This window comes from Otolemur garnettii, unplaced genomic scaffold (genome assembly GCF_000181295.1).
Source record: "Otolemur garnettii isolate 467f Iridium unplaced genomic scaffold, OtoGar3 scaffold00028, whole genome shotgun sequence".
In the NCBI taxonomy this organism is placed as follows: Eukaryota; Metazoa; Chordata; class Mammalia; order Primates; family Galagidae; genus Otolemur; species Otolemur garnettii.
Genome location: NW_003852423.1, coordinates 18448085 through 18475690, shown reverse-complemented (window position 1 = coordinate 18475690; position 27606 = coordinate 18448085). Strand labels below are relative to the sequence as shown.

Here is a 27606-nt window from a genome sequence, read left to right as displayed (position 1 = left end):
TTAGCAACAGTGGGGCTTGGGGGGTCTCGGTTTGTCTGCCTAGCTCAGCCCCAGTAATCCCATAAAATTTTAACTAGGGCATAAAGTACATAGATAATCACACTGGACCCAAAAATTATACTGTGATCATGTGATTAATAACGAGTTCTTGCCTGGCACTAACGTTTTAAGGTGCTTCTGTAGACTTGTAAATTTCATTGACTTTAGCACTCATGAAAATGAGACCCACAGCTCACTGTGCAGGGCAGCAAACAGCACAATCTGCCCCTGGTTTGTGTTCCAAGTTCCTTAAATAGCTTTGTGTCTCAGGTCAGAGCTTCACAGTTGGCCATCTCTCTTCCAGGAACACAGGCTGGGGTGAGGCTGACTTAAATGTTCTTGCTTCTAATTGTTAGGATGTGAACACAACTGACTAGGAATTAGGAGGAAAGCACAGGACAAGTCGTGTTCCTGGGAACAATATGCTGGCACAGCATTCACTGCCACCACCAAGACCGCTCTGTGTTTTTGGCAGCTTTTGTCCTTTCCAGAGCACTCTCCTGTGAACTATGTCATTTGATCCTCTCTGAAGCCTCGGAAGAGGGCAAAGGAGATTTCATTTCCATTTTTATGTTAAGAAAATCAAGGCTCAAAAAGATGAAGTGATCTGCTCCTGATTGGTCTTGGCTGCACATGAACCCAGATCTGCCCAGACCCTTCTTGTCTGACTGGGCATTGCAGCCAGCCTCTACCCTGACACGCCTGGAAGAAAACGCATTGCCCCATCTTCAAATCAGGTTGTGCCCTTCAGAAGGGATGAGCTGTATGCACACACAAGCCTGTGCTGTGGTTTTAAACTCTTCAGAGGCCTGGACGTCACTGTATTCTTGGAGGTTGAGGATGAGAAAGGTTGGTGGGTCACAGCTTGTGGCCATGGTGGAGTAGGCTGTGATCCCTCAGTTGGATCAGGGTTCTTTCACTCGGGGTCTGCTTCAAAAGATTCTCTGTGAGGGGAGTTGATGCTTACCCACCTGGCAGGCACCAGGGCTCTCCGAGAAACAGAAGGTCTCTAATATAAACCTCCCTCCCATTACACCCCCCACCCCACCTTTCCTGGAATTCCAGGGCCTGAAATCCCAACGTCTGAGCCTTGAGGACTAATCAGCCTTCAAAGAGATTCTAGTTAAAATAGAAATACTTGCACTGTGTGTAAAAGCACACAAGGCCAGGGGCAGTGGTTCATGCCTCTAATCCTAGCACTTTGGGAGGCCTAGGCCGGTGGATTAATTGAGTTCTAGACCAGCCTGAGCAAGAGCAAGAGTCCATCTCTACTAAAAATTGAAAAAATTAGCCAGGTGTCATGGTGGATGCCTGTAGTGTCAGCTGCTTGGGAGGCTGAGGACAAGAGCATGGCTTGGCTCGGCGCCTGTGGCTCAAGCGGCTAAGGCGCCAGCCACATGCACCTAAGGTGGCGGGTTCAAATCCCCAGCCCGGGCCCTCCAAACAACAATGATGGCTGCAACCAAAAAATGGCCAGGTGCTGTGGCCGGCGCCTGTAGTCCCAGCTACTTGGGAGGCTGAGGCAGGAGACTCGCTTGAGCCCAGGAGTTGGAGGTTGCTGTGAGCGTGATGCCATGGCACTCTACCCAGGGGGATAGCTTGAGGCTCCGTCTCAAAAAAAAAAAAGAGCATGGCTTGAGCTTAATAGTTTGAGGTTGCTAGGAGCTACGATGACACCATGGTGACAGAGTGACACTGTCTCAAAAAAACCCACAATACATTTGGGCCCTGTTTTGGGGGGGAGTCACAAGCCTTAGTTCATTGGGCCCCACAGTATCCTCATCTGTAAGTTCTGAGCAGGAAGAGACATTATAAAAATGCAATGACGTGAACTGTATGTAAAAGATGCATAACCATGTGTGCTTGTCATGTGACTGGGATGAAGGCAGGGTCTGAGGGGAGAGGTGGCCAGGCCTGGAGCTCAGAGCACTGGCCTCTGTGCAACAAAGGCCTGAAGGCAGTCTTGGCTGATGTCATGGTTTTGCCCAGGACAGGACCAGTTTGAGCCTTCAAAGCCATTTGAGTTGCTTTGACCTCCAGCCATCTGTGCCTGGGAATGTAAAACAAATGGTTAATGACATCAGATGTTTAATGATCGCAAATGTCCCCTGATCACTGCCATAAGAGGGAAAAGAGCCCTCTGGAGAAATCACCACGAATGCTGTTTTCAAAGTTGCAATTAACCTATTCAGGAATGCCTGTCTTCTGCCTTCTCCTGTGAAAGGAGAAATTGAGGGTAATGGAGGGGCTTGAGGCAGTTGGAATAGTCTTTATGAGGTCAAAAGGGCAGACACAGCACTCCTGGGCAGCACCAGCAGTCATGGCACAAAGCCCAGGTCACGTCCCAGGGCGGGTTAAGAGCTGACTTTCATCAGTCAAAGTATGTGCCTAAGGGTACGTCTGACTCTGTGACCTTAAATTCCTAAGGCACCCGGGGGCCATATTTTGGTTGCTTTTGCAAAATAACTTTTCTCTGTGTTGCCTGAGCCAAGGATGCTTCAGGTTGCCTCTTTGGGGGACCGGCCTGTGCCTGTGTCCTCTCCTTCCAGTGCTTTAATACGCACTCTCTTCTCACCCATCTCTCTCCTCCAGCCGGTGAGACCTGCAATGACTTCCACCCGATGTTCTTCACCCACGACAGGTCCTTTGAGGAGTTTTTCTGCATCTGTATCCAGCTCCTGAACAAGACCTGGAAGGAAATGAGGGCAACTTCTGAAGACTTCAACAAGGTAATGTGGAGCTGAGGTAGAAGCAGGGGCTTCCTGTGCCAGCAGCAGGGGCTTCCTGTGCCAGCAGCAGGGGCTGTGGGGCGGCCCCTCAGCTGCTCTGCGGTGGTGGCAAGGTGGAGGAATGCGGAGGACCACACTTCCAGGTTGACTGGAGGGTGGAGAAAGACAGACGTCCCCGAGTAGACATGCATCTGTGTACAGGGATGGCCTTTCTCTCTGGGGATACACTTGGAGCAGCTGTGCCCCATTTGTCTGAGCTGAAGCCACTGGCAGAGATCCTTTGTTAGGAAATATTATCAAGGTGAATTTTATTTTTATTCCATGACATTGGTTTGGGATACCTTGTCAATATTGGGAGATCTACTGGGGCAGGAGCCTTCCTTCCCCCTGTGCAGGAGACTGGTATGGAGCAGATAAGACCAGGAGGCCCACCCTGCCTAGTCCAGTCATTTTTTTGTGGATTACACATGTGTTGAGATGATCTGCCCTGTGCTGTGTCAAAAGGAATTTTTGTGGGCCAGGTGTGGTGACTCATACCTGTAATCCTAGCACTCTGAGAGGCCTAGGTGGGTGGATTACCTGAGTTCAGGAGTTCGAGACCAGCCTGAGCAAGAGCAAAACCCGTCTTTCTAAAAATAGAAAAACTAGCTGGGTGTATGGTGGGCCCTTGTAGTCCCAGCTGCTCTGGAGGCTGAGACAAGAGAATCTCCTGAGCCCAAGAGTTTGAGGTTGCTGTGGGGTTTGACACCATGGCTCTCTACCCAGGGGAGACAGAGTGAGACTTTGTCTCAAAAAAAAATTTTTTTAAGGAATTTTTATGAAAATGAAAGATCTCTGTTAAGAGAACTGACTCATGAAGCCCCTGTGTAAGCATTTGATCCTTTGAACTGAGGATCCCTATAGTTTCCTATATCATAATTTCTTTTAAAAGTGTAAGTTTCACATGTTTCTCTGTGTGAATATCGGAGGGAGAGAAGAGTGTTGGCCGACTGAAAGGAAGCTGAAGTGCTGGCCATGCTTTTAGAGATGAGCAGAATCCTATCCTTTATCCTCAGATAAAGGTCTGATTGACAATGAGAGCTGATGGCATTCAGCCTTTAATACTTTCAATTTGCTCCTGTAGATGGCTCAGGTGGAGTTGGCGCCATCCCCTACACCCACTCAGCTGTCGCCAGGGACGTGACTGTCAGAGTCCAAGCGTCTGGCTCACAGTCATACTGTGGGGCCTTTGGGGCTATCATGTTATGTTTGGTGCATAACATAATATCGGAATTTCAACTGTACTGAAGATGCTTGTTGGTATTCGTCTCCCTGTCACCTTCTCTCCGAATTTATATCTCACTCTTTGTTTCCACTGTAGATGTGGTTTGTGACATCTTGAACCAATACTAGTTGAAAAGAAGAAAAAAAGCCAGGGCACCCAGCCTCAGGCTGGTTCTTACTGGTCTGTCGCGCTCCACATAGTGAGCGGTTCTGTCTTTACAGCAGACGAACACCATTTTCTCTCCATCATCAAGACAATCTTTCCTTTGCATCTTGGCCATCATTGAATATTCACTCAAGTGGGCTCCAGTGCTGCCCCTCTGCAGAGAGCCCTGACTAGAAGCTGCAAACTAGAACTACTGCGTATCTGAGCAGCTATGCCCCAGGACAGGTGTGATTCAAGAAGAAAATGGGAGAATAGAAGCCTATTAATTTCCTTTTGATTATAACCACAGCCTCCTAAGTGCACTTCACTTGATTATGAGAGATTTTGCAATTCAGGTGCAAATCATCCCTGAGAAAGAGAGAAGAAAGAGCAGGGAGGGCTTTGTTCAATCAAGCCAAAAAAAAAAAAAAGAAGAAGAGAGTTAAATCAGTTGTCTTTGAAAGTAGCTAAGGCCGCTTTGCCCTGGATCTTTTCAGCTCTTTCTGTGCTGCAGTGTAAAAGCCATTGGTCCTCAGCTTTACGTGCGGAGGACACCTGTTCCTCCAGGAGGAAGAGACTTCGCTGGCTATCGTAGGTTTTGGGCATTGGGTCACCTGCTTTCATTCATCCTGAATTACAGATACCTGCATTTTTATAAATGACAATTCTGCAGATACTGTTGTTGTTGCTCTAGGAGCAGATAGAGTATTTAGAAAATATTATCAAAGTTTTGCAGACTTAGGGAATGAATCAAACATTTAAATGCTATAGAAATTACCATTTACGACAATGTACACTAAGAGGACATTGTTAGTGAAAGAAATCAGAGGCCTTGGGCTGCAGGAGTGAGGCGACCATGGCTCTCAGGTCCCTGTGGTTTGTTACAGATGTGTGCTCAGGTTGGTGGCAATGCCATCCTGCCTTCTCAGAGTGAGATCCTGGCAGGTGACAGCAAGCTCCCCAAAGTGGCACTCTGAAACATCTCATCATTAACTTACATGGCTGCAAAAATTGTCTTCAACAAGATCAAAGAGCCAGGTTTAGGTTCCAGTCTCTTACCAGGGCCTTACTGCCACTTTTTTGCATTGTCTGTGGATCACAAGCTAATGTATAGGGTCACACCTCTGCTGCCACATAAGGATGTCAGTTTATGGCCGAGGACAGGCAGCTCTAGGCTGGAGAGGCAGCTCCATAGTTCAGAAGCCAAAAATTAGTCTCACGGGTCTAAAATCAGGGTATCAGAGCAGTGTTCTTATCTCCAGGCTCTAGGGAAGAATCTGTTCCCTTGCCTTGCATTTTCCGTCTTCTGAAGGCCACCTGCATTCCTTGGTTTGTGCCCTCTTTGTCTGTCTTCAAAGCCAGCAAGGGCAGCTTGAATCCATCCACATCCTGTCCCATCACCCTAATCCCTCCTCTGCCTCCCTTTTCCACTCTTTAGGACACTTGTGATTATACTGGGCCACCTGGATAATCCGAGATAATCTCCTTATTGTAAGGTCAGGTGATAACAACCCTAATTCCACCTGCAGCCTATATTCCCCTTTGCCATATAAGGTAACATATTTCTAGGTTCTGGGGATTGGAACATAGACACCATGGGGGTGGATTATACTACCTATTACGGTGTATATTTGATTTTTGCTATATTAGATTTTTAAGTGTGTGTATGAATTTAAATTAATGAAACATGAACAGAACTTTTTGTTTGTTTTTCTTTTTAACTAGTAGATATAATAGCAGTCACAGAGTTCTGCTAGCAGCTGCTGAAATACAGGTATAATTATGTCCCTTTTCCTTTATGTCCCTGTGCTGTTTCTACCGGCCTTTTCAGAAGAGAAGGCCCCTATGTGAGAGCCTCTAGTCCATTTTGAAGATGGTCTTTCTGATTTTCTCCCCACTGCCTGCCCATCAGCCCGTTCTCCCTTACCTGATAATAAATTGGAGGAGAGAAAAGAGGTGACAGTTAAATCGGCTCAGTTTTTTCTTGTTATTAACTTGGTAGCAGAGGAGATTGAATTTAGAAACAAACATGGGTTTTGAGTTACTGGTAGATTTAATGGGATTCTTTTCTTCTTCCTTAAGACTGTCCGAATCTAATTCAGAAATATCTTAAAAGAGCCCAACATGAGATATAATTTCTTTAGAACTTGCTTGGACACCATCTCAGGCTCTTGTTGCTTTAAAAAGAGCCTGGGAAGCATGTTTAATCATCAATCCTGTGACTAAGGGCTCAGTGAGCAGGACTCAACCATCTGCCTCTTCCTCACTGGAGAATCAGTGCTCCTCAATTCAAAATTTTGATTTGTCCAAAAACTACAGTAAGTTCTATCGAGGGAGCAATGGCTTCTGCAACCTGCCTTGCTAGGAACCCCAGTTTATAGATATCTAGTGCGTGGTGCCACTGCTGTAAGAGAGTGTTTGGAAAAGCAGCTGTCTTCTGCTCTTCCGGGCTTGGGAAGCAGCAGATGGAATGTTTTTTTATTTATATAAGAGCAGAAGAATTGGAGAGTGATTAAAATATTTATGCTTTGAAAAGTACTTTCTTTCAGTTTCTCAATATAGCCGTCTGCAGAATAATCCATTGATTCGGGCCATTGAGTTTGTATTCTATGTTTTTGTACTTTATTGCCAATATTTTAGAGCATGCATTATTCATTTTTATGGGCATTAGAGAAGAGCTAAACTGCAACTGGATACCTCAGCACCCAAATGGCCCCATAATCACATCATTTGAAGCCCTCATTCTTGAGCAGAGTAAGAAAGAGGACGCATTGGATTTGGATATTTCAATTTGGGACTCTCATTTTAACACACGTGTGGCTAACTGCTCCCCTTAAAAAAATTCTAATCAGAGCATTTGCGCCAATATACACAGTTGTGTGTAGTTGTGTTTCTCAGCCTTAGCTGTACATTAGGATCTCCTGGAAGCTTTTGAAACTCAATTATCTCAGTACCTAGTTGCACCACGGACTAATTAAATCATTGAAGGGAACAAATAAATGAATATTTTCCGGTAGATTTGATCATTAAATGTGATTTGGGTCAATAGAATCTCACATGGGACACTTATCACCCAGCAGCTCCTGTAAATCGCAGGTACAGTTGGAAGAACATGTCTGCTGGCCTTTATGTCCCATGTTCTGTCCTAGCTCTGCTCCTCAAGAGTTCTAGGCCTAAAAATTAAAAAAAAAAATGATTTTTAAAAGGATACTGTTGCCCTCTCTATGGTCATATGAAATAATTTAAGTTGAAATAATTAATGTAAAAATGCTTTGAGGAAGTAAAAATGTCATTTGTAATTTAAAGTGTTCTTTTATGAATCTTTTACCTTTCTATGAGTAAATTGCCCTTTTCAAATAATGACTTTGAGGGGGAACTATTATGTTAAAAAAAACGGAAAGTAAAGCTGTATATGAATCTCACACTAAGTTCTGAACTGTACTAGTGATCCATTTAACTTGGGAAAAACAGGCATTGAGCTGAACATTTTGTGGATTTTGGTAGTGTCTTCTTCCGAAGAACTTCATTAGATCCCTTAGTTTCCTGTGTAAAATACAGAGTAGCAGCCGAAAATTCAGCAGGTCCCACAAATCTCATGTACTTAATGGCTGGTGAAAACTAAGGCCTCCCAACAATTACCTAGTTGCTGAGCCCTTTTAAATACCATCAAAATATTTTTTCATAGCATTACTGTTACTTTAGATGCTATGAAAATGAGTGTTATAAACCAAAATCAGATGACTTTGCCAAGCTTTCAAATAACCGAAAGGGAAGAAACTAATAATTAAAAAATAAGTCATTCTAGAGTAAAAGCATTATTTTGAAACTGTATCCAACAGCATAAGCTAAGCATACACAGCAGAGCTTAGAATCTCAGGCTTACAGATGAGAAACCATCCCATCAACTAGCAGAGACTGTGCATGGGGAGAAACCCAGGCCCAGTAAACAAAGCTGCAGCTGCCCCGGGCCAGCCTGTGAGCTTCATCCGAGTCAATGGAAGAAAATCTCAATTAGGAAGAATTGAGAGCAAGACAGAAGGAAACATCCCGAGAAATCTCCTGGAAGATTATGCATGGGGAGTAACCATCAGCTAAGTCACATCCAGTGTGTAGAAAAGGGATGGTGTCTAAAACCTTAAAGGCAGCAAACACGCGAATTAAAAAGGGAAATATGTTCATGCCTCGAACTGTTTGCAGCTTACTGACTTTCTGTGCATGCTTTTCAGGGGACAATTATATATTCAGGAGTCCCCTTCCTGGGCCAGCTCAACCTCATAGGGGTGCAGAAGGCGCTCTGTTGGTTAGCTGAGCTGGCCTAGGGAATGAAAGGTGGTCTGTAACTCTCATCATGAATAAACATGAATCTCCTCATTTGCATGAGGCAGGTGACTGTAAAATATCTTGCAGGGAGCTGTGAAAGGAAGCTTTGTACGCCTGTGCCCAGGGGAAGCTGGGAGGACTTGGCGTTGTTTATCTTCATTAGAATTCTATCTAGTGCTACTGTTATTGATCTGAGCTGGGCCTGGTATGGCTAATAAAGTAGGTGTACGTTTTAATTGAAACGTGAATATTTGAGTAGAAGAGAAGTCTTTTAAAGAGCGCTAATGTCATGCAGTGAGGTTATCCATTTTTCAGCTGTCTGGGCTGGTAACAAATATTTATGCAAAAGGCTTCTCATGTTTCATAAAGATCTCTGGTTTTGCCGCACAAGGAGTCCAACCTCTTCTAGAAGCGAATGCCTTATATGAATAGATATATGTTTTTCCCTTTATGGTTCCCATTAATAGGTAGCAGGTGGTTGGTTTCATATGTGTCTACTTTTAAGCTGTTCACATAAGGTAGGGTTATGCTTTTTTATGGAATTTGCCACTCTCTGTTGGACAGTCCTCGGTAGCATTTACACTATCTACAGACAGCAGGACTGAGAAAGTGACTTAACTAACTTCGTTTTTTTCAACAAGTGTTGGTTCAAATACACCCTAATGTGTATGCTTTATAAAGAGCAATGTATCAATTCCAGGCAAGGTGGGCCTGGCCACACCAGGGAGGCAGCCATAGTGTACAGCAGTATTTTTACTCCCCTTTGCATTATTAGACCGGAGTGGGGGTGGGTACCAAGGAGCTTTTTGGATTTCTCCCCTAATCACCCTCCCCCTGCAGTTGTAGTTACAGACATACTGTTTATCTGTTCATGTACTGTATATATCTGTACTTTAAAGATAAAATGAGTAGGATTTTGTTTTTTGCTCTTGCAAGAACCAATTTTTACCCCCCGGGGATGATTACTCCCCTGTTCCCCACACAGGCCCCCATTCCTGGTATAGAGATAAGATCCAAGACAGAGAGCACCGGTGGTTGCTGCTGGCAGTCTGAGTTGGCTCCTCACCAGCAGTGTGACCTCGAGAGTGTCTTTAACTTTCAGGTCCCTTCTCAGCTGCAAACTGATAGTGGCAACAATGATAACAATACTATTTCCCACTCACTGTGAGGATTAGTCCCTCAAGGGTTTGCTTTACTAATTGCCCTATACAAATAGAGGTGCTGCTACTCGCAACAGACAAAGCTCAATTGGCAGGTCACGGGTATAACTGAGCTGTTTTGGTGTCTCAAGATATATATATATTTTTGTTCAGATATCAAATACTGTTTGTCTCATACCTCTGTATGGAGATCCAGTAAACTTTGCCTTAGCTACAGATGGGATTTTGACCACGGCGTGGACAAATTCCTAAGTGAGGAGGTTCCAATGTGAGGTTTAGGGTCACTCATCATCTGCAGTGCAGTTGTTCGTGGGTGGGGCCAGTAGCATTAAAAAGCCCAAGTCCTCTCATCCAGCTGGATGACCCTGTGCAAGGGACTCAGTCCTCTCGGCTTCAGATTCCTCATCTGTGAGATGGGGACAGGGAAATACCCACAGCTGGGATGGCTCTGCCCCCTCATGGTGTCAGGCAGATGAACGGGTTGGCTCAGCGCTGGCCTGGAGTCAGCACCAGTCCACAGTAATATAGAGTGGGGAGAGGACAGGGTGACATGGGATTCCAAAAGCCTCTGAAAGGGGGAAAGGAGCCTTTTGGCGATGCTGATGGCAAACCTAACTTAATAGAATGTCCATTTCAGTTTGTTTCACGGTGGCCCCAGCTACATGGGGTCCATGGAGCTTCTATGAAGAATGTAGACATACCATGAAGTGGTCCATTTCTAGGGACTCTCCTGGGGCTCTGCCAGTAGTCCTGCCCCTCCCCCAATCCCCACTTCTATTCACAGCCCCAGCTGCATCTCCTTATACTGGGGGATTAAATTTTGTTGACCCTGTTCATGTACTTTCCATAAAAAATGGTTTAAATGCTTAAAATATGTTTAAAGGTTGACTGCTACCTTTAGCTGGAAGACATTGCTAGTAATATTTTGCTTTCTGGGCATTTTCTATGACAAGATCACTTATGAAAATGATATTGACCATGATGGAGGTTCACACATAATTTTGGAGAAGCCCAACAATAATACATAGATTTTTTGGGTGTTCAAGATCTTGCATGGAGTTCTCACTTCTAAAGTCTTTCTAGAGCCAGTGTACCTTTCTTTGCAGGTATAACATGTGCACATTGAGACTTGCCAATTATGAGGAGAAAATAAGTAATAGCCTCTTCTACTGGACAGCAGTGAGACACATCAATCCCTTGGTTCAATTTCAGACCACCCCTGAACAGGACAATGATGACAACTCTCTTAGTTAACTGCTTTTCTTAACTCTATTCAGTGACTTCTGAAACTTCTTTCCCTTTTATTAACTACACTTTGGGGCTCTGTATGAGTTGTTAACTGGTTTCTATGACCTGAATTCCAGATTCCATTGTGGATTACAGGAGGGATTTGATAATGACACAGAAACCATTTTATTAGTATATGTCCAATTAAAAGGAAATTACCTACACGTTAAGTAAGGATAATGAGATTTAGGCATTTTCAATTAAAGAGGAGATAGGAATCAAAGTTGGATAGCAAAGAGGTACCTCTAGGTGGGAATCTCTCATGAAATACAAGCCCTCCTTGAATTAAAAGAAAATATTTATCTTGTAATTGTGATGTAAATTATGGTACATTATTACCATATAGAAGGCTGAGAACGCAGTTCTAGAAAGGGCTGTGTCTCCTCAGGTGGAACAGAGAGCAGATATGCTGTCATGGAGGTGCTCTCCGTTGCCAACTGCAGATGCTATGATGGGTGGGGAACTAAGGGCAAAGAGGGGCCTCCGCCAGATGGGATAAGGAGTCAAAGAGCATAGGATTGGAAACCATTTGCAAAGACTTCAAACAAGTTAGAAGTTCTCAAGTGAGATTTCCAATATCCTCTACAAAACTGCCAAATCCGGGAGGATCAGGTGTTAAAATATATCCGTAGTTACGGAATTATTAAATGTGCATATTGAAATGTTAATTTACATTACTGACATGCTTATGCAGAATTTTTAAAATCGTGCTTTTATATCTGAGCAACAGTGAATTATGGTCAGGATTCTCCACCTGCATTTTACTAAATAGGAAGGAGCCAAAACACTGACCTGCCTTGTTCAGCCCAGGCACTGGCCTGCCTGCTCCCTCCCCAGGCATGGAGCCAAGCCACTGAGTCAAACATGTCAGAAGCAGGGACAAGTGCTGAGAAGACAGTGGAGGGCATCAAAGTGAGGCTGACTTTGACAGCAATTTCTCCAGCCATTTCGTTGCCATTGTTGTAGGGAGAAAAATCTTGTAGGGAAAAAACTAGAACTTGAATGTGAGAGATGAGAATTCCAAACTGGTGGTTTCTTCTCTTCTCCGCTTCCCTCTCCCCTTTATTTTGTTGTTTCTGTGTGTTTTCCTGCTGTTCTTTCTGGTAAGACTAAAGATAATAGCAAGCGCTCAGTGACACTACGTGGGAGGAGGTCATTTAGGCAGGTGGTCTGCTCAGATACCGTTCCCCTCATCCAGCCGACCTCCATTAGGAACGTTCTCAAGTGCAGCTACCACTTTTGGCAACAACTCACTCAGAAGCCCCTGAGATGCCCCTGGCTCGGTCCCTGTCAGTGCCTAGAACTTATCACAGTGGACTGCAGCTGTCTGTCTAATTGTCACGCTTCCTGAGAGCAGAGCCTTGCTTTGTCTCTATTCTCAGTATCTAGCACCAGGCTTCGGATTTAGAAAGTGCTCAGAGTTCCTGTCTCACAGCCATCACCCAGACAGCCTGGCCCAGCGGTGTTCCACATTTTGGTTAACAGGGTCATGATTCAACCTATACCTTGAATGCCATCTCTCCTTTCCACAAGTATTTGTCTGTGTCTGTAACACGAGGCCTGTGCTAGGCATTGGGAATACAGAGGTGAACAAGACAGGATGGTTCCCTCTGTCATGGAGCTGTTTATCTAGCATGTTGCTATTTGGAAACTTATAGACTACTTCCTCTTAGTGAATCCAGTCAGTGGTCAAAGTCACTGTAACCACTACATAGTCCTTTGCCTTTTCATCATTGCCTTGATTCATATCTTCCTCATCTCTGACCCCAGTTATGGTAGAATGGATGGCTGGTCACCGTTCTTCAATACTCCATGGTAGGTATACCCTCCACATCCTTGCCATGACCTCATGGTGTGTGAAGTGTATTTCCTCCACCCTTTGATATTTGGCTTAGGCAAGTGACTTGCTTGGTCCATTGACATGTGCATGGTTATGAAGTGAGCAGAGGTTTGACTGTTGCTTGCGTGGTTGGGATGGGCTCTTGAACTTCTGCTGTCATCATAAGAACTACATACTCTGAGTGGCTAAGGCCCCCTTGGTATATAGATCTCAGAATGAGAAGTAGGGAACAAAGTTTCTCCAGGCAGGCCACAAAATTACAGCTTAAAAGAGCCACCTTAGCTGACCTGTAGACATGGAAGTATGAGAATAACTTCTTAGCTGTTGGGGTTGTTTGTTACATAGCATTAGTGTAGTGATCACCGACTAAGACACTGCCTGTTGCACCAACTTATCTCCCAACTTTGAAACTTTCCCACCTTTCAAATTTCCCCTAACACATACCTGACCATATCAAAAGTTTCATGGTTAGCAAGTTCAGATTTCTCCTAAATTGAGCCCAAAATATTATTCCAGCTTTATCCCCATATCTTCACCCTGTACCTGCCCCTCGGCCCTACCTACGTATCCTGATCTGCCCTCCACTTTCCGTGTATGTCATAATGATTTCTTGTTTGGGGCATTAGCTCATTCTCATTGCCTCTGCCAGAAATGTCTTTCCCCATCTGCCTGTTAAAATTCTACTTATCCTTTAGAATTTTGCACAAGCACCACCTTAGTGAGATGGTTACCATCTCCCTTTCATTCAGAATGAAAGTTTGCACCTCTGCCTCCACAGCATGGATTTCAAAATTTCTTTTGGAAAATATAGCTCCAGAGCAGTTAATTATTTATAAATCTATCTTTCTAAATTAAGTCAATATATCAGTGGAAGCAAGAACCATAGCTTTTATGTCTTAATATTCTCCAGATGCTTTTAAAGCAGTATCTACTCAATTACTTTGGGTTGAATGTTGAATGAATGAATGGCCAGAAAGGTTTAATTCACTGATCATTTGAAATAGTCCACCTGGCCAATAAGCTGAATTGATTTCCACCATTTTAATATGGATAGAAATTGTTGTTCAGTTCCTGGAAGCCACAGGTATTTGTGCAGCTCTACAGAATAAAGAATCCTTGTGTCAAATGCCAACAGGACTTACTGAGAAATGCTTAAGACCCTTTCATCAAAATCTCTTCTTCAGATGTCAGTACTTTGAGGAAGTTATAGAATGATTTTTATGTTTGTGGTTTTTTTAATAAAAAATTACTGTAATTAATTTTCCCCCCACCCATGTAGCTTTATAGAGGGTACATGGAAAGCCTCAGAGACATCCAGCTGTTGTAAAGGAAGATGAATTTCTCTTTTCCAAGGTGCATGGAAAACCAAACCAAAAAGCCCTTTGTCTTATTTTTCACCTTCACTCATTTATCATGTCGCTCTTAGGCATGCTGAACCCATATGGCCTGGCCATTTGGGGAGCTCTCTATTTCCCACAAGTCCTGTTTCTAGGCTAGTGGGGGAAATGGCAGCAATAATAGCACTTGTCCTTTCCCAGGATGGCTGGTGACAGACCTCCCCAAGCAGAGGACAGACAGGGCTGCCAGTCTTCCATCCCATTTGGGTGACTAGTCCCTACCAAAGCACACCCAAGGAGTATGTGCCTGTGTAGCAGGCATGCTGAATCACACATGTGACCGTGTCGTGTCCTTCACAAAGATTATCTTTTGTATTTTACCCTTGCCTCCTGAAATTCTCTTAAATTAGAAAAAAAAAAAAAAGGCATTCTTCCACGAGTGCCATAGAACCGGAAGACTCAGTTCTTGCCACAGTGATTGCTTTAAGCGCTGGAGCGAGTCAACTCCCTAGAAGTCTCCTGGTCGCATTTTCCTTATTTCTCTCTCACATATCCGTTTGTGTGTTGTGGCTGCATCAGAGGTGTGTGGCATATGGCTTTTTGCCGCTTGAGCTGCCACAGAAGTAAATGTCATTGGCATATAATGCCAGATTTCCATTTTGTGAATCACAGAGCATGGGTTTCTGTCCAAGAGCTCCCTGGCCACTTTTATGTTCTTAAAACAGAAGCAGAAAAGGGTGAGAGCTGTGCGTGATGCAGATGGGTTCCTAGTACGATGCGTTTCTCACAATAAAAAGCATGTATAAAACAATGTGCTTTTGCCCTCAAGAGTTTTAGAAAAAACTGCTTGGGCTGGTTTCATTGTGGCCTCGGCCCTAGGCAGGCCTGGATATTTGCTTTCAAGCCACAGCTAAGCAGACCCTGATCAGAGGGTTTCAGAAAAATAGGAGTTCACCTGTGCATGTACCATGGGGAAAAAAAAAGCCTGTGAGTAGGAGACACTAATGTTTTCTAGTTTACTAGAATTTTGTATTCATTAAATTTTCAAGTTATAAAGCTCTTGCTTTAGGACAGAGGTGGCTGAAAATGGAGAACTGAGGGGGCCACAGATACACCCTCTGCCTATGTGCTTCCCATCCCCCCAAAAAGATGAGGCAGAACCATATGCAACTGCCAGTATTGGATCGCAATTTCAAGTTTTCGTGTGACAGAAACTGCAATAAGTGTTGTCTGCTGTGGGGACTCAGAGGTAGTGGCCGTGGGCATTCACTGATGTGATTTCTGACACGGTCCTGTATGTCATTCACAGTGCCTACTTCTCTTTCACGTGCTCCAGTTTCCTTGGTCTGTGATCATTTAACTCACCACAATAAATTGCAAAAAGCCTGTCAGCCAAGAGCACTGACCCTGGACCCAAGGAGTGGGTGGGATTCAAAGCCTAGCTCCAGTATGGCCTTGCTGGGCGGTCTGAGGCAGGTTAATGACCCCACTCTGTTTCTCTGTCTCTTCATCTGCAAAGCTTAAATCTGAATGTCTTATTGGTGGTTCTGAGGGTTACATGAGCCAGTGTTGGGCAGAACCACGTGAAACGGCCAATATTCAATCATTTCTGAATCATGAAATCAGTGGTTCTGTATGGCTCGTCTTAATAAGTGTAAAGCATTTGGGCCATTTCCATGAGGAAAATGCCCAGAGGGCTCCCAGGTGCCCCACACTAGGCCCAGGAGGCATGGCTGCTGGTCCAGTGCTGCCCGTCACAGACTGCAGGACCTTGGGCTTTCCTGCTGCGCTTGCACTCCCCACCCCTCCCTCCTGGACAAGGCTGTGTCCCTCAGACCTTGTCCACTGGGGCTTTGAATTCCGTCCTTTCCCTCTGCTCTGGGACCCTATCAGCTTCACTTCCAGTCCTCCCAGCAGCGATCTCTTCTTGGATCCTGTCTTCTCACCAGAATCTAAGGCACACACATCTCCCACCTTGTAAAGAATGAATCAGTGACTTTCTCAACCCCCTGCTCCCCGCGGCCCCGTTCCACACCAGCTTCCTCAAATAGTTGCCCCAATTGCCTCTCCTTTTCACTTATTAGTCCACTGCAACCTGTCTTGTGCCCTCACTAAAAATACAACAGAGCATAAGAAGAGAAATATGACTCTAAAAAGCACTAAAATATAATGTCAGTCCTCTTTAGCCACAAAAGCCACTGATTTTGACAAAGCCAAAAATGACCTCTGATGAACAGTTCTAAATCTCAATCTTTATTTGCCTTCCTTGCAGCCCTTAGTCCTGTGAGATACTCTCTCCTTAAAAACTATCCTACTGTGGCTTTGGAAGGGAACATACAGTACATGCAAGACACACAATGTCTATTCCAATGACACCTTGTGTGTACACGTAAGTGTACGTGTGTGCAAGAAATGAAATATCATTGTTTGAGTTACATGATATTTTTAGAAAATAATTTACAGGTAACTAAAAATACAACTAATTCAAGGAAAGATATGTGAAAATCTTAATCCTACATTAATATACATTAATGTATATTTCGAATACTTGAAAACCTCTTTAGCCACAAAAGACATGATCTCTAAGAGGCAAGTGCGAACCGAGAGGAGTTGCTGAGTTGTTCTAAATTCAAGACTGGAAAGAAGTCGCATTGTTATGAATCTCTGCTCTGATGAGAAAGGCATCAAAAAAATTATAAAAATAAATCTTTTATCCCTTACACCTTCGTTCCTATTTGCATCCTACCCCACCCCCATCTCTTCTCTTCAGCCTAAAAATAGACCAAAATCGTTTCTGTCCTCAAACAATATTTTTCAGCCCTGTTCTTCTTTCAAGTTCTCATCCAATCTCTGTTTGTCTCTGCACTGCCAACTTTCTAGGACAGATGCCCTCTCTCCTTCCCTACTTCTCACCTCCACATGGTCTGGTGTTCACCCTCATCCACCTGCTGCAATTGCTTCGCTTAGATCAAGGTCACGCACTGATTCTTCCCACTCATCTTGTCCTACCACTCTGAAGCACTGTCTCCTGTGTTCCTCCCAACCTGACCTCAGGGATTCTCTCCCTTCCTGGATTCTAGCGGCACTGACCCCTTAAGCATCAGCCTTCCCAGGGCCCACTTCTCTTCCCTCTCCTCCCACCACCCCCTTCCCACCCACCTGCTTTTGCCTTCCAATTATCACCTGAGGCACAGAGAAGTCCACCCTCATGGTCTCCTGAGCTCCACCCTTCTGGATGACCCACAGACATCTCAGATTTAAGATGTCCAAAACCAAACTTCATTCTCAGGGCTCTCTTACCACTGCCTTTCCTGTGCTAAGTCTGGGGGTGGCATGACAATGCCCCCCATCTCCTAGACTTGAGATCTGGGAGTGAGCTCTGGCTTCCTTCCCTTTTCTTTCTGATAGAGCCCCAAGCCCATGGATCCACCAGTGCCTGAGAAGAGGTCACCTTCCTTGCAGTTCTGTGGTCCCACTTTCCTGTGCTACTGTCTCACCCCTGGCCTCTGTACAGAAGCCCAGGCCAACACAAAAATTCACCTGTCTTTTGTCAGGCAGTAAATACCACCAAAAGCAAATTTAGAGGTGTTTTTACGACAGATAAAAAAATCTTTTTCCCTTCTTAAAATGCCTTCATTTTTTCTTCTGGTCTTAAAAGAAATTGCCACTCTGAAGAATCACTCTTTGTCTTGTCAGATCTCAGCCACCCAATGAGTACCCTTCACTCACAGGGTCTAGTTTGTCCCATACCCTGCCCTCCTGCTTCCAGCATCTCTTGTGTAGACTGTTTGTTTGTCTTGTAATTGTTTTCCATGAATCTGGACTTGGCTCACCCTTAGGTTCTCTTCCCCTCAGCTGCCAGAATTACCTTTCTAGAACACAGTTCTTACCATAAGACATTTGTCCTCAAAACTTTTAGCTCCCTCTTCGTCTAGCTAATAATGAAGCTCCAGATTCTGCCCCAAACCACTTTCCCAAACCACGTGCCCATTGTACTTAGAAACACACACCCTACCGGCCCCTAATTAACCATATAAATTGCTCCCTGAGAATGCTTTGCACTTCCAAATCTCTGTCCTTGACCATCTTCCCTCAGCAGCCCTTTCTGTTGAAAATATGCTTGTCTTCCAAGGCCCAGCTCATGGCCCTGTAGAGCCCTTCCACGGGGGACAGGAGGAATCATTACCTCTTAAGTTCACTTTCTTTTTCCCCCTTATAGTGCTTAACAATTCAGCCATATATTGAGTTTAGAAACTTCTATGGACCAATTATATTCACTTCAAACAGGCCTCTGCCACCACAAGGTGCCACCCCGAGGCCATCTGCAGAGTCCTACAAGGCACTAAAGGCCAGGGGCTTAAGTTATAAGTGGTTATCCAGCCTCTCTCTTTCTTGACTGAACTTCTGAGAAGGGGAACTAAATCTTATTCACCTTTCAACCCCAGGTGTCTGCCAAATACACAGTAGATAGGCTTAACAAGCATTATCTGAACTAAACTTTCATCATGAAAAAAAATGTAGCTAAACTTCCTATTTTAAAATAAGCTGGTAGTGTTTTGAAAGGAAAAAGCACACTCTAGAACAAACCTTTCAACCTGTGGAATAAATTGAGTCCACAAGGGAAAGGCATTTGTTGTATGGCTAAAATACTATGAGGGAAAGAGTGATTCTTCAAAGTAGTAGTTTCTTTTAAGAACAGAAGAAAAAAAGTAAGATATTTCTAGGAGAGAGGAAAACGGATTTTTTTTTCTGTCTTAATACCACCTTTAGATGTGTTTTTGGTGGTATTTACTGCCTGACAAAAGCCAATTGATTTTTCATGCTGGCCTGGACTCCTGCACAGAGGCCAGGGCTGAGATGCTTGGAAACACTTCACTTCCAAACCATGCTGTGGCCCAAGCTGGGAAGGCCTAGCCGCTAGTTGTTTGTGAGGTTGATTACCTGCCTCTGAATGGGGCAAAAGGCCTGTAGCTCTTCCTGCAAAACAGGAAAGAAGAATTGGCATCCATGATGACATTAAAGTGTTCCTTGCTGCCACTTTGCTGGCGGAAACATTTGACATTTCAGTAGAATTTTAAGAAACCTGTTGAGACAAGGTTCCTGTTGGGAGATTGAGGAGCAGTGGATGATCTCATTTACTGAACCGTTCAATACAATGTGACTATCTGCATCACAGGCATTCAAGGGGGGGGGGGGGAACAAAGATACCCATATCCATAGATGTTCATTTCAGGATTTTATAAAAGCAAAAAATTGAAAGTAACTCCTTGCCAGTGGAGATAGGATAAGTTAATTTATTACTTAGTTAACTTATTACTTACTTAGTTAATAAATACTAGTTATTAAAATAACTATGACAGTGGAGATAGGATAAGTTAATTAATTTATATTTTAGAATTCTTTCAGCCATTCAGAATGATATTTGCGAATAGTATCATGTGTAAACATCAGTAAACACTTTTCATATTATGTTAAGTGGGTATAGAGCAAAATGCAAAATTATATCTCAGCTAAGTTAAAACACAAATTAAGAAGGGTTGAATGATGTTAACAATGGTTTCTTTTGCACAGTGTGATCAATTGTGATTTTTCTTTTATGTTTTTAATGTTCCACTTTTTTTCTGCCTAACATCTATGCTCTTACAATCATATTTTAAAAAACAAAGTATGTGGGTGCAGAACTGTCAACAAGCTGTAGGCATAGCCTGATCAGGGGAAATTCCTTTATTTAACCCCCCCCCCCCATGTTACACATTCAGTCTGAATTTGCTTTTTCTTCCTTGAAATAAAGCATGGGTTTGGGCCAGCTGTGCCAACTCAGCCAGTGCCTGGCATCTTAGCCTGAAGTTGGTTGGTACTAGGATCAAAAGCCCTCTGTGGCTTGATTCGAGAAAGTCTCATTAACTGGAAGGAAGTTCTGAGCAGATGTGAAATCCTTAAAAAAATAAACCAGATTGCAGACAGAGCTGGACCCAGCACCTGGGTTGCTTGTAAAAGAGGTTTCCGAAGGGAGCGGGGAGTTCAGAACTGCTTCCCAGAGTACACTTCTCCCTCTCGGGCTGGGATTGCATGAGTGGGAGGTGGAAGGAATGGAAGACAACGGGGGATGAATCACCGAGATGTTTTCAGATCTCTTCATCTTATGACTTTATGCATGACGTGGGGTAGAACCACAGAGAGGGCTCTCTTACCTCCTCTAAGAGTAAAGGTTTGCAGTAGGATTGTCCCTTCTTGACCAAGGTATCAGAAACACTTAGAGAGTGTATTCTTGGTGCTGTATTAATAAATCTAGCCTTAATTGGTTCCCAGTATTGGGAATAGCCCTGAAAAGAGATAACTGTCCAATAGCATGACACAGACAGTAGCAAAAGCATGTAAACTGTGTGGAACTGATTTGTAGAGGAAGGATTTTACTTAGGAGAGCTTCAACATATGAATAGAAGCTCACCAGATAAGCAGAACAGAATCTGCTGGGAAGATACATGAAATACAATAAAATACATGAAGCGAACATTTAATAAATTCAATTTTTTACTTTCTAGATATTAAAGTGGTATTCTTGGTTTCCCAAGACTTAATAAAAACTTGAGCCAACATGTTAAGGCACATTTTTATAGGCACTTCCTTAATATTACTAGGATGAATAGACATCAGTTCCTTACTTCCAAATTGGGGACTTTTTGTGAAATATATTTTTTCAATGTATGTTCAGAACAGCAAAGATGTCTAACACGCAAGAGATTCCCACAAACATATCAAGACCACTTATTCATGGTCCAGGGTATGTGATTATTTGAAATACTTGCTCATAATTCTCATGCTTCTCGCTGTATGAGAGAATTGTAGAGGGTGGATTTGGAGACTGTGTTTCATACTTGCCTCAGGATGACTTGTTAGGGGCAGGGGTGCATTTTTTCATTGCTTATAACTGGATTGGTTATTGCCCTTCAGGGCCAGTTTTTATTTATATTATCAAATCAATTGTTTTCTACAATTAGTGGCTTAGAGATATGAGCAAGTACTGGGAAATAAAACAAAATTATATTTTTGTCTAAATTTAATTTATGCACAAATTAGGTTGCAGAACTTCTTCTCTGTGAGAGTTGGAAATAACCTGTCAAATATCATTCATCTAGGGGGTCATGGTTCACGTTTCAAAGCTTCCTTCAATTAGAAATAGATAGAGAACAGTGTCACGGGATCTGGCTCTTACAAACTGTTGATACTAAGGGATTGGGCTTAAAAACAAGCCTTTCCTCATGATGGCAGCAGTGGTTCCAGGTGGCTCCAGTGGTAGTAACCAAGCATACTCTTGAGTTGGTCCTAGGGACATGATAGGTTGTTGATGATATTCATTGAAACAGGGAAGATAGTTGTGACGTGGATGACTTCCAACAAGGGACCAAATAAAAGTATAAAGGTTTAAACAGCACTCACTGTAGAATTACAGATGGTAACACCTTGGGCTTCTGAGTGCCCTGCCTTGTGTTTCATATCTGGCTCTCTGCAGGTGTCTTAGACTCCCCTTAAGCCTCTCTGCTCTGCCTACCATCTTTCCCATCTCAGAACTCGGCCTCCCCGGAATTGACTGGCCAAATCTCTGCTGTCTTCCTCTTCTTCCTTCCTTGCCAAGCTAAGGTGAGTCTGCTTGTCTTCTTGACCTTGTTGGTTTCTCTTGCTCTGCAGACCCTCCGACTTCTGTCAACTGGGCTTTGCTCTGATCTGTTACAGTGTAATTCCTGTTCTAAAAGAAGACCAGAACCTAAAAGGTGAACCTGAGCAGAAAGAGCAGGCTGTAAGAGTATCAGACATTTACTCCTGTGAGAAAACATGGTGACCCACAGATTTAATCTCTACAGTCTGCAATGGAATTAGTCCTCTGATGCAAATATCAGAAGCTAATTTTTTCTTGAAAGGTGGAATTATTTGCATGTGAAATTGATGTGTTTCAGAATTAGGAGAGGTTTACTTCTTCATTAGATCTGAAAACCAAGAAGGATGTGATGACGGCCCAGAAGCTTCCTTTTCCTAATGGTGGAGAAGCTATTTCCCATTTTGCACCATCTAAGGAATATCTTACCATTGGCCCAGTTGCTTTTTCTCACCATATTGCTGGTGGACGTGCTTGGCAAGACTAAGCTGAGAATTTTGGCATTTTCATTTTTCCTTCTGGCATGATTTTTTATCAGCCTGCAATTCTGGAATGCATTTCCATGGTATATTTGGAAAATTCTAATTGGCAAGATGATAAGCTTTCAGAATTTCATCAACTATCCCTCTGGAGGAGATGCACCATGTTGGCCCTTGTTCTTCCTTCTGGCCCCCATGTGCTTCTCAGGGCAGCCCATTCCATTTGGTCAAGTCTTTTGTGCCCCCAAGGACTTCCAGACTTTGACTCTCCAACTCTGTGAACGCAAATCATGGCCACCTATCGAAAGTTCTGGAGGAGGCAGGAATAGATGCATAGGTTTGCATAGATCTGTTTATAGATGGGTCTATATTTTGTGAATCTGGTGTTTGCTTATATTTTAAGTGTTTTTATAGCTAATACAAAAATAGCAAAGTCTAGGGGACAAACTTTGTTGTATTAGGGAATCATATTTCGTAACTTAGAATGTTATGAGAATAGCTCCCCTGCTTCAGCCACTTGTTTCAAGCACTCTGTGGTCATGGTATGTGGGGGGGTGGGTGGGAGGGTGCTGCTTTGGTGCCCCTCAGATGGTTCCTAAATGTGAATCCTGAGCACCTCACTTACTAGCTGGCAACTGTAGACATGTGATTTAAAGCCTTGGGACACAGTTTCTCCATTCAGAAATGGGGATTTTTATGGCACCGGCTGTGGTGAGAACTGCATCTACATTTGCAGTTAATTCTCCTGCATTCCCACAGGCTTGTCACAGAGAGATCAGCATCCTGGGATCTGAAGATAAAGTGACAGTGTAGCAGGCTTTGAATGTTCTGCTTACAATATCTCTCTATGAAAGTCAGGAGAAGAGATGCAGCTGTGTGTATGGGAATATTTCTATGGAATAAGTGGTTATATTCTCTTGGGGATAAAAAATCTATATAGGTTATCTTGACCATTTACTTGAGGTTTTACGTGTGTTATGGTCTTTTAAATGCACCATGTGAAATAGTCAGAGATAACTGTATACTGGTCAGCACAAACGATAATCTCTGCAATGTCCTTTGAATGGAATAAAGCAGTTGAGCTAACCCATTAGGGCAGAGCCTCCACTTCTCACCTCATATCCTTAGGAAATGTGGTCTGGCCCAGTCTCTACTTGGCCTTACTGTATTGGAAATGATGTTAGTTTGTGTGCACCAGTGTGCATAAGGAAGTGGGGTCCCCTAAGAAGGCTGAGCCACGGTTGGAGGTGAGGCTGCTGCAGGACACACCCTACTGATCTGGAATTTCCTTGAGGTCCATTTTGACCTTAATGACCTCCTCCATAAGAATCAGCCAAACAAAACTGGGGTGCAATATGAGCTATGGGGATCATTAGCATTGCATTCATTGCCAACAGTGAACATCCATTCTGATGAAATGGATGCCCAAATTACAGAAGCAGCCAGTTTGGGACCAGGGCTTAAATGAAAGCATTGACTGTTAGTCCCACCTCTCCAGGCCAAATAAATAGGCTCCCCTCTACCCCTTTTAAGCGCACAGTATAAAAGGTGCTTATCTTAGGCCTGCAGGTAGACGAAGGAAGATTTGGACAACCAGTTTAAAAATCATTCTGTAACAGTCTATGCATTTTCTGATCCAAAAATACACTCGTATCACCTACCAGAATTATTTTTTGATTTGTGAATATATTTTTAAAGTATGACAAAAGTATAGAGATTACATCAGACTTAGCAATAATACATTTAATAAATCATATTTGTGGAAAGGCATACAATTGTATTAGATTGTGTCTGCCCCAAGAAAATGCAAAAATATATGGTGCCGGCAGTGCCTACCCAGAGCAGGGCAACCAGCACAGCTTGTAATGTGCAAAGAGATTTCTTCTGACTTTGATTCAGATGCCCAGGGGTGACTTCTCCCCCCTGAATTTTCTAGGTATTTGATGCTGTGATTTTCTTCTCCTGTCTGTGGATAGCGCATAATAAATCTGAATATGTGCTCAGAAGCTTGATGCTATGCTACACATCAGACATTTTCAAACTGTGGCATACAAGCCCATTTAGGTGTGCGCAGAATAGCTTTGTAGCAGTTCCTGGGAGCTTGACACGCAGTAGTTCAAATATCATGCCAATGAAATCTAGATTTCCCTGTTTTCTGAGATTCATAGGCAGCTCTGTAAGCTTGTATATGCTCTTTCATTGCACATTCTAGAAGAGGAAAAATGACCAGTAAGGCCAAGTTAATTAAATAGAGCACAGTCTGTGATCTCAGTAACAAAACTGCTAGACCAGATTTCATGGAAAAAGTCTTTGGAAGATTCTTCAAAGATGCTATAGATATTTTGTATAAAGTGGCCCTTCTGGAAATATGGAAGAAGTTGCTTATTTTCCAGAACTAAAACCATGTTTAACTGAGTAAACCAAAGAGCTTACTTGCTAGATTTTGATTAGATTTGGAAGGTGGGAGAGTGAAGTAGATCACATTGAAGACAAAAAAAAAAAAAAAAAAAAATTCAACCTAGCAATTTTGTCTTAAAAATGAGTTTTCCAGGAAGAAAATCACCTGAAAATTTATGACATTTCACATAGCATCATCGATAATATGTGATCTATCTACCTTATTGTTCTTGCTGACAGGTCTAATAGCATCTTGAACTCCCAAAAACATGTGGTGTTTAGGAACTTGAATATTCCCTCTTCATCTCTGCTCACCAGGACACCTACTGACCCCGAGACTGTGCCACTACTCACCTTTCCACTTCGGGTTGTGCAGGATACAATGGAATTTGTAGTCATTGAAAGTAAAGTGAACTTACTCTGATATAGATGAGTCTTTTGTAAAGGTTTCAAACAGTGAGGCTCTCTCATTCTTTAAAAAAAAAATGCCCTTATCTACTTTCTACATTGAAGATTAATTTAGGTTTAGTCATTTTTATACAAACACTTTTAACAGTGATTCTTATACTTCAGTGTATATAAGAATCTCCTTGGGTGCTTGGAATAATATTCCTAACTCTACCTTCCCTAACATTCTGGTGTAGGAGAGATGCAATAGGACCCCAGGAATCTGTGATTTACTGAGTAGACCAAGTGATTCTAATATAGATAGTCCCAGTGGGTCACACTCAGAGAAATTGAACCTAGAATCCCTTGGTTCGCATCCCAGCTCTGCCTCTTTTTAGCCCTTTTTTTTTGTGTGGAGGGAGACAGGGTCATACTCACTCTTTATTTTATTACCTTAGTAAAGTTATTTAACCTTCTGTGCCTCAATTTCCTTATGTGTATATAATAAGTATAATAATAACATCTCACAAGATTGTTAAGAGAATTAAGTTGGTTAGTCCACATGAAGTGCTTACAGTGCTACCTGGACCGTGCTCAGGAGATGCTAGCTAGATCAGTCCAACAAATTATGAATGTCTTGAAATAGATTGTTTGAATCAGACTGATAGCCCATTGAGACATATCTTTGAGATCAACTGAATAATATATTGAGTTATGTTGATGTGTTGTGGAGTGGATAGATATTGCTCGGAGTATGAAAATCAGACTCCTTAGCCTGGTTTCTAAGAGCCTGCTGGTGTGGTCTCGCACCGTCCTTTCATAGTTCTCACTGTAACCAGCCCCATTTGGCTTCTTTCAAGCTTTCCAAGATGCCACATTGCCTCCTTTGCATGTTACTCTTTATGTCTGAGGCACGCTGCCCCGCACTTTCAGTTCTTTAATGTTTACTCTTCCTTTAGAACTTGATGATTTTCCCAACTCATTGACTAAGTTAAATCATAACGCATATAGCAAATAGGTCTGTTTTATACCCAGTATCACAGTTATACTTTAATATTTTTGCTTCTTTTACTAGAGTCTCTAGGCTGTAAGGCAGAAACCACGTCAATTTGATCTATCACAGGCACAGGTGCCTACCATATAGACACTAGACACTAAATATTTGTTGAAAAAGTTATTAGAGTTCGGCTGAGAGAAGACCCGGCTGGAATAACATATTTCTGCATAAAAAGAGTGGAGATACGGAGAGTCTCAAGAAAGTGACAGGGCAAAGGGTGTATGGCTGTCCCTGTGCCAGAGAAGCCTAGGTAGGACAGGTTGTCTGGAAGTGTTCCATGGCAGAGAGCACCTGAGCTGTCCACAACCCCCTCCTGGAGGGGAGGTTGTCTGGGCAAAACTGAGAAAAGCTGCCAGTGTTGGATATGGGAGCCTAGGAGACAGAAGCTGGATGAGTATTCCTTCCTAAGCTCATAGTGGCATAAACAGACAAAATTTCAAGATTCAGATTCTTGAAAGAGAAAAATCCAATCTCTAGACTAGCGGGTCATTTGTAGATAGATGCATTTGGAATTCAGACTGAGCTTTGTTTAGGAATAAACAAGGCCCAAGGCTACTGTTGCTTTTTGTACAGTGGATATGTTAAGTAGATAGTTCCCCTTGAGTTCAAAAAACAGACACACAAAGAGTAAGCCTCAGTCTCCTCTGAAGCCTGGGCTGTGTCATTCATGTGCTGAAGGCTCCAGGCTTGCAGACAGCTTTATGGGAGAGAAGATTCTCCTTGAGGTTTGCATGATGCTAAAGTTGATGATGACAGTGGGGCAGAGAACACTTCCCTTATAATTAAGCCAAAATAATATACCTTCCTTTGACACCTACCATTTTTCTCCAGTGTCTGTAGAATTAGGGTTTCCACAGACCCCAGAGTGAGATTGCCACTGTCCAATCCCCCCTCTGAGTCTGACTGGGATGTGTGAGCCTTTCACTGCTCAGTGGCGGCCCCTGCTGCTAAGGAGAAAGCTGGCAGCATGTTCAAAGTCGGTGACATTAATTCTGGTCATGCCACCAGGGGAATTTGGAGCAAGCAAGAGAGGAGGTGGAGGGGATGAAAATGGGCTGAGAAAATCCAGGGAGATCCCCAGTGTTCAGGGCGCCTTGGTGAGGTCCAAATGCAGAAAAGAGCTGGGCCCATAGGCTTCGTGCTTACAGAATCTTGCACAACCCTCCCGCTTAATCCTTTCATTTGCTAGGAACCTCCGCAGTGCCCTCTGAGAAATACCATTGCAAACTTTTATTTGGGGGCTTTCAGAAATGTTAGGCAACACAGTTTTTAAAAGATGCCCTACTAATACTTGAGGTTAAAAGTTACAGTAAATTTTAATTAGAAGTGGAGGCTGTTTATGTTTGTTTACATCCGTGCAGGAATCAGAATATGGAGCCTCCCAGTGGGACCCCTGCTGGGATGCACGCTGGCATCCTTGCATTCCTGAGTACGTGAGCACCCCTGGTGTGCGTGCATTGTGAAAACGTGAGACAGTTACATGACATTTCTGGACAAAAACTGCGTGTGAAGAGA

General features: G+C 43.2%; 1 protein-coding gene across 1 annotated transcript in view; it reads left to right on the top strand.

Moving 5' to 3' along the window:
• Positions 1-27606, top strand: part of ELMO1 (engulfment and cell motility 1) — a 551882-nt gene that overhangs the window by 390349 nt on the left and 133927 nt on the right. The window contains exon 16 of the mRNA XM_003788592.3: positions 2632-2768. Within this exon, the coding sequence (XP_003788640.1) occupies positions 2632-2768 (137 nt within the window). The remainder of the gene's footprint in view (positions 1-2631; positions 2769-27606) is intronic.